Source organism: Momordica charantia, assembly GCF_013281855.1.
Source record: "Momordica charantia cultivar OHB3-1 chromosome 3 unlocalized genomic scaffold, Mcharantia_2.0 BLBB01000003.1, whole genome shotgun sequence".
Taxonomy (NCBI): domain Eukaryota; kingdom Viridiplantae; phylum Streptophyta; class Magnoliopsida; order Cucurbitales; family Cucurbitaceae; genus Momordica; species Momordica charantia.
Genome location: NW_028275161.1, coordinates 15,022,009 through 15,029,548, shown reverse-complemented (window position 1 = coordinate 15,029,548; position 7,540 = coordinate 15,022,009). Strand labels below are relative to the sequence as shown.

General features: G+C 36.4%; 1 protein-coding gene across 3 annotated transcripts; it reads right to left on the bottom strand.

Annotated features, from left to right (window-relative positions):
• Window positions 1-865: 865 nt before the first annotated feature.
• On the bottom strand, window positions 866-5,851 carry LOC111020501 (uncharacterized). 3 transcript variants are annotated; one of them, XM_088122126.1, is made up of 6 exons: window positions 5,694-5,841; window positions 5,332-5,467; window positions 3,905-5,126; window positions 3,125-3,522; window positions 2,769-2,829; window positions 866-1,824 (listed from the first exon to the last, which is right to left on the bottom strand). In XM_088122126.1, the coding sequence occupies exons 3-6, from the start codon at window positions 5,084-5,086 to the stop codon at window positions 1,360-1,362; spliced, it is 2,106 nt and encodes a 701-aa protein (XP_087978252.1). In that variant the 5' UTR covers window positions 5,087-5,126; window positions 5,332-5,467; window positions 5,694-5,841; the 3' UTR covers window positions 866-1,359. The 3 variants fall into 3 exon arrangements, with proteins under 3 accessions (XP_087978252.1, XP_022152875.1, XP_087978251.1); XM_022297183.2 differs by lacking the exon at window positions 5,332-5,467 and having other exon boundaries at window positions 5,694-5,851; XM_088122125.1 differs by having other exon boundaries at window positions 5,332-5,837.
• Between the last annotated feature and the right edge of the window lie 1,689 nt (window positions 5,852-7,540).

Below are 7,540 nucleotides of genomic sequence, written 5' to 3'. Positions count from 1 at the left end.
CGAAGTGGGAGGGATCAATGTCAACCTGAGGAAGGACTGTAGCGAGCAATTGCATAGGAGAGAGAAGGAGCGTATTTTATATGTAAATGTAATATATCAATATTTTAATTGCATAGAATTGTTTATTAGTTAATGAACCTATCACTTTATTTTAATAATAAAATTAAATAATAAAGAAAATATATGAAAAGAAATGAATGAAAAAAATGTAACAGAGGATACCATCAACATGAAAATCAAAAGAGCATCTAAAACACCTCTGACATTCATTCCTATAAAACAAACGTGACAATCTCTTAAAGGGTTACTTGTCTTTCTTTTAATGGAAAGATTTTGATATAGTCCAAACAGATCTAAAATGTCTGTTTCTTTTAATTTAAATATTTTGATACGATCAAAACCAATCTAAAAATTCATTCAGTTTATATACTTCTTTCCTTCTATTTGTATACGACAAACATTAGGTGAGAATGAGAATTCAAAATTCTTATCTCCCATAAATACCAATTCTTCTCATTATGTTAAATGGGTATTTTCTAGATTGGATTTGAACATATTTTATCATGATTTTGAGTGTTTGATAAGTTAAATTTTGTATGTTCATTGATTGATTCCATGGCAGTTCCCCAAAAGGTAAGAAATATACTCGTAAAATATTATATTATGAGAGACAGTAGTTACAATATTACTGCCCAGAAAATTGCCGTAACAGTTGAAAGTACAAAAAGAATTATTCTTAGACATAGGGTTTCTCAATCCTTCAGTTTTTTTCTGGTTTCTTTCAGTCATGCAGCGAAGAGACAGACAGAAAGACAGGCGATTCTTGGAAAAGATGGAAATTAAGTACAAAATAAGCAGTAGAGACTTACAGAAAGCTGAAGAGAGAATATATTCATTAGAGCTGGCTGAAGCAATCAGCTGAATAAACCACCAATTGAATTGGCTTTTCAAAAGAGTGCTGCAAGAATAATACAAATTTTGATCCGTTGGGTTTCACAAAAACACACTCCTCAATAGTTGCTACACAGATAATGAAACCTCGACTCGACGGTCGACAGTCATAGCACATTAGAAGATCGAAAGTTCAAATCTTTACTTGTTTAATTGAACTTTTCTACGGTTTACATACACTTTTCCAGCACTTAAACAACTCACTGACAATCTAGATCTCTCTTCTCTCTCTCTTTCTTTTTCTCAACCCAATTTTCTATTTTGAAATCAAGACTTGGGGCAATGAATTTTTGTGGGTCGTTTGTTAGTTTTGAAATGGATATGTTAAACGATGGCATCAAACCAATTTCTTGCCATGTTTTTTCATCTCCACCAAAAAGTTCCTGAGTAGCGAATCGAGTGGCGAAATTACCCCACGAAATCATGGATCATTTCGCCTCCGAAGTGGCGTACGAGCTGGTCATCTTGTGCCTGCAATTGGCGCCGTTGCTGCTGCTGCTGAGCACTCTCACGGTGGCGAAGGCCTAATGTCAGAGACACAGCTCCGAGGCCTCCAACCTCGACCCCGCTCGGCCGATATGGCATGAAGCCCATCAATTCCCCATCCATGCCCAATTTGGGGTCGCTGGAAAGGCCATTTCTGTGATGATTGGCAACAATTTCATTTACAGCATCATGGCTTTTTAGAGGATCATGTTGTTGCTCATTACTGCTGCTCCAACCAGCTGTGTTGTTCTCTATTGTACAGCTTCCATCTTTATTGGTAGCATGGATTTTGTTCATTTCTGTCAAGCCTTTGGTTTCTAGCATGTGTATTTCTTCCACCATTGGCTTCCAAACCCGAACTCGAGCATTTATGAACCAATTAGACACCTGAATTATGTGCTCACATTGTAACAACCATCATACTATCAACATCACGACATAAAAATAAATATTTAGATCTCAATTTCATCGATGTATACAAAATTTTCAATTTAGTCTTTTCGTGAAAAAAAATGTTGACAATGAGATGACATGTCATAAATTATTATCTTTACTATCATATTTGGATAACGCTACTTATTCATGAAACTCTATCTGTCGAGGAGCAAAATCCGACAACCTATCTATTAATTGCATTCCTCCAAAGTGGCATGCCCACGTATCCAAAATATGTTAATAAAATAAGAATCTAATAGCATGGATTTCTTGACAGAAAGAACCTAATTGACAATTTTTAATACATCACGGATTTCGAAAGATTAAGAAGACAAAATTAAGAATTAGATTAAAAATTAGGGAACATGGGGTATATTTAGCCAAAAATATATAATAAATCAACCATTACATGTATTAATAATTAGAGGACAAGGGCATGCTATCATGAAACCAATACATATCTACTCGTCGGCTCCTTACAACCATTAAATATTTGACTACTCATTACTCTTTAAAAAAAACTTTTAATTTTTTTATTTCTCTCTATTAGTTATCAAATATTTAATGGTCGTGAGGAGCCAATATTTTCCAATCTACTCATACAATAATTTACAGTGTAAAGGGAACAAAACAGCAAAATGTAAACTGTGCTAACAACCAAATTAAGCACCACTTTCCACCCAAAAAAAAGGTCTAATAATGATGAATAATTTAACAAGAAGATCAAGAAAAACAATAATATACGAGTCAAAAATGAATAAATATAAAGTTATAGGTCCACGAGCAGATTCTTGATTAGACAAGAAATTAGCAACATTATGATACTAATTGCAATCCCTTTATCATTAGTTGATTGATAAAGTAGAATCAAATTATAACCAAAGAGTTGACCCTACCTGGTTTCGAGATAGCCCCGTTTGAGTGGCTAACATGTGCTTATCTGTGTCCGTGGGGTACCTGCAAAAAAGTAAATCAAATAACTTAGCAAGTGTGACAAATTTCTCGAGCTGAAAAGCACGGCCACAACCACGGTAACGCAGTCATTTTCTGAGTCTTCAGATGGACATACTCCAAAATGTCATTACTTTTGTCCTATATTACTATGTATGCGTATTTATTATTCTAAAAAGTGTTCGGTGCGTGTCTTAACAAGGCTTGGACTCATTCTACATATCACATTTATTGTGCGTGTCCCACACGAACACTTTACTCAAATTAAAGTGTTCGTGCTTACGAGGGAGAGGTATCTTACGGGTGAAGAAAATGCTCGAAGAGCCAGGCTCTAAGAATGGCCACAGCACGTTCTGGCAAACCTCTCTGTGGCCTCCACACGTGTTGGGACTCGAGGAATCCCATGTTGTTAACAAGACCAGATTTCTGCTCCGTATTGTTGTATTTGAGCCGGGCCAAATTCGGATCGCCACTGGCGCCGCTCGTCCCGGGTGAAGGGGATGGCAAATCCTCCCCCAGTGCCTTCCTGAGATACTTCAATTGGTCCGAGATGGCGTTTTTCAGGCACCGGAAGTGTCGCGAGACTGTGTTGAGAGCCAGGGAAATGTAGGGGGTTGCAGAACTAAGACCAGCCACTGATTCAAAGGAGGAAACAACCATTTGCATTTGCTGATTGTACTGTTTGTATCTTCTGCAAACCTTCACAATGGAAAAAAAATGCAGTTGGGAAAAAGGAAATTAAAAAGTTGAAGAATTATTTGTATTCATGGAGATAAATTTATGGAACCACTGTAAAGGGTGGAAAATAACAGGGAGATGTCTAAATTAATCACACTGCGTTCTACTTTAATAAAGCAGAAAAAGAAACTGAAAAAGGCTACAGGACGATGTTGAAAATCACTCGTGTCTTAATTGCTGTACACGGGTTTGAAATAGCAAACTCGAGCATAATTCAACTAGTTAAAGCATTAGGAACTGGTCCGAGCGTTTTAATCTCCTAGCTCAACTAAGGAAACTGAAATGGAATAGAACAAAAACCAAAACTAACAATAGATTAAATCAATCAAGTGTGGTTACGAACCTCCTCTAGCATATACACAAGTTTTGCTTTCTTTTGCTGATACTCCGGTTGATGAGATTCCGAAGAGATGCTTCCAACTCCACTCACATTTGTTTCGTTCGAACCGCAGAAAGTAGAGGCTTCCTGACACGAACTATTCCCGGAGTTAACTACAGCCTCATTTCTAAGCTCATTAAGGGCTGCATCAGATGTACATGGTTCCACAAACTTGTGATTGTGGCCATTGGAGCCACAAAATTCATCCAACAACAACTGAGCCGGCTTCAAAAACTTAGAACTCTTCAAAATGGTGGCGTATCCGGTAAAGGGACCAAGCGGACCAGTGTTCCGATACGAGTTCACAGGAACAACAACCCCGGCCACATGATCTTGAAGAGACTTCCCATAATTTGATGATGATGGCTTCGGCAATCTACACATTAAACTCTCAGCCTTAACATTATTTTTCCTTACACTTCCCTGCAACAACTCCTCCGCGGGACGATCTTCAACAAACTGAGCAGTGTTGGCAGGCAATTTCGAGGACGGATTTGACGAGAGCGAGAGCGATAGAGCCTGAGGATTGGAATCACAACTCATGAAACTGAAACTCCTCAATTTATGATCATGTTCATCACTACTTTTTCTCAATTGATCACCACCCCAACCACGGCAGTTATTATAGAAATTAGCTCCTCTGTCCATCCAAGAAGCAGTGTCATAACCACCCAACAAATGGCCCTGATTTCTACTCCCACCTTCCTCCTGTTCTTGGTTGATCTCTGTGAAGTTATGCTGCACAACGACCGTCATTTCCTCGAGCGAATTCGGGTAAATCGGGGGCGGCGGAGGAGCAGGAGCAGGAAATTGCAACAATAATTCTGCATCTCCCACACCCTTTTGGAACCCAATGTGATCACTCAACATAGACTCACTCCCACAGTTCACCACCCAATCACAACTTTGCTGCTGGGGATCATAACAAGTCGAAAATGATGACGCCTCTGCATCGTCGTCGTGATTCCCCAAATGATCTCTGGAGGAGAAATTGATCATCATCATAGCTTGATTATGATCAGACCCCAAAATCCCATTGTTCTTGAAACCTTCATGAATATCCACATTTTGTGCAACTCTTAGCTTTTGACGCCGCCTTTGTTGAGCAACATGATGCGCCTCAACAAACCCATAACTATTTTCCATCCACCTAATTTCTAAACCCCATACACCATTTTCGCCACACCTGCACAAAATATATCAAATTTGAGAGAGAAATGAAAAGATAGAGAGAGAGAGAGAGAGAGAGAGAATTTTTTCCCTTTTTTTTTTTGTTTTGAGATCTCTGAAATGGTGATGACTAGCCAATAATTTAGCACAGGCTAGATGAACAGTATGAAAATCTCCCAGTGTCGGTAAAACCTTCAAAACCTAAGAAAATGAAAACCCACCTATATTTTTTCTTTTTTTCCTGGAGCTTTCCTGCCCTGCACCCCACCGAAGAGCTCTGAATGCAAACTCACCAGAAGGTTTGAACTTAAAACCTCCGAGCAAATATAATCAGGAGACTACTGCAGAATGTAAATCCTAAAAAAAGAAAGTCTATTGAGCTCACGAAACCCTAAAATTTTTCCGGACGAACTCACATGCAGAACGGAACCGAAACCGAGAGGAATCAGCGGAGGATGTTCATCGAAATCGTATGTGTAAATCAACAAACTGAATACGCTCAAATTAAACGAAAACAAACAAACAAAAAAAAAAGAAGAAGAAGAAGAAGCATGAAGAAGAGAGAAATTATATAAATATGTACTTGTTGTTTGTTGGTGGTAGTAAAAAGGGTGGCGGAGGGCGGCGGCGGAAGAGGCCGGCCGGCGAGGGGATGTTATAGGGACAAGTAGGGGATTGGGGAGTGGTGAGAGGCGCAATGATTGCGAAAATAGCAGTGAACTGGCCGTCGGGGTTTTAACGGTAAGAGCGCGGGGAAACAGTTTTGAAAAAGGTGGGGAATCCGCCGTTAGGTTTAACGGCGGTGGGAGTGACGGAGAGTATTACGTAATACGTCCTGAGCTGCAGGTTGCGGGTTGTAATGAATGCCACTGATGAGTTTGGGAAATTGCGAAATTGCCACTTCGGAATTCGGATTATTGCCAGTGTTTTCCAAGAATCTCAGTGCAATCCTATTTGTAGAAACTATTATTTCCTTTTTGCTTTTTCTCATTTTTCTTTTTTTTCTTCCCTAGTTTGATGGATTAATATATACATCACATTGCTACTAATCATTTTTAACTTATTTATAAATGGAAAAATATCTCTTATTTTAAATATTTTTTTTATGATTGTATTAGTTTCTCTAAATTTTATCGATATTAATAATTTTTAACTTATTTATAAATGGAAAAATATCTCTTATTTTAAATATTTTTTTTATGATTGTATTAGTTTCTCTAAATTTTATCGACATCGATATTTTATCAATATTTTTATTGATATTTTTATGAAATTGAGACCTCAATCTTTTCATCAAACATTTAAAATATTGATTATGCCAAATGTTAAAAAGATCGATGTAGATGGAAATGTCAAGATCTCAATTTCATTAAAAAAATTTGATAAAATATTCATGTCGATAGACCTGATCTCACGTCAATGTATGATATTATATATGTTCAGTAGAAAAAGATTAATAATGATTGGGATAAGTTAATGGCGTTGAGTGATATATTTTAGCTACTTATAAATTGTCAAGGCCACGTTATTGTTTTTAATTCATGATGACATTATGTATTATTATATTTGAGACTAATTAAAATTTTATATTGTCTCAAAATTAAATTAATGGATATAAAATTGATAAATTAAATAATGTCACTTGTCTATTATATGGTCCTCCAACGATATAAACTAGTTCAATTAGCTTGTGTTTAGTGATAATTGGGTCTAAAGTCAACCAAGTTCGGCACACAAGCAAACTCACCAAAAAGAACAATACTCTAGAGAGGTTATATTTATGAAAAAAGAAAAAGAATCCATAATTTAAAGTTGTTCATAATCATTCAGAGTGGCTTAGAGCAAGAATTCAAAGACTACAAGACTTCAAGAATTGAATCGTCTTTACACCAACTAGAAGTCGACAATTCAATATTTAACGAACTTCCCAACGTACAAATCAAAATTCATACCAAAAGAGAAAGCATCAATGAATTATATGTTAGAGATTGTAACGTGCATACATTTAGATCATCTCTTTAGAACTTCTTTTCTAAAAAAATTATTTTGAACAACCACACATATAGTGGTAAAAAATTACAACTATGGCCAAAATCAAAATGGGTAAATTAGTAACTATAGTTTTTTTTAGTATAACAAATATGGAGATGGAAGATTAAAACCTCCAATCTATCTAAAAAATGAGTAAGACGTCTTAATCGTTAAGCTATGCTTGGCTAGTAACTATAGTTAATCACTAATTGATTGTTGTTATTATTATAGTTAATAATGTAGTCCAGGAATGCGTAAACTGACTTAAACACACGCAGATATTAGAAAAAAATGTTAATAATATATTTATGTTAATAAAAGGTCGTCTTATAAAAAAAACATATTAGTCCCCATTAATGTAGTGGATTAATGACACGTATTAGTTCTTAAGAAATACTA

What these genes read in the sequence shown, in the direction of transcription:
- LOC111020501 (XM_022297183.2), bottom strand. Translation starts at nt 5,086, where the DNA reads ATGGAAAATAGTTATGGGTTTGTTGAGGCGCATCATGTTGCTCAACAA. An exon ending in TTCGAGCATTTTCTTCACCC is followed by an intron (nt 2,830 to 3,124) that starts GTAAGATACCTC and finishes ACTTTTTTGCAG; the next exon opens with GTACCCCACGGACACAGATA. An exon ending in CGGGGCTATCTCGAAACCAG is followed by an intron (nt 1,825 to 2,768) that starts GTAGGGTCAACT and finishes CACATAATTCAG; the next exon opens with GTGTCTAATTGGTTCATAAA.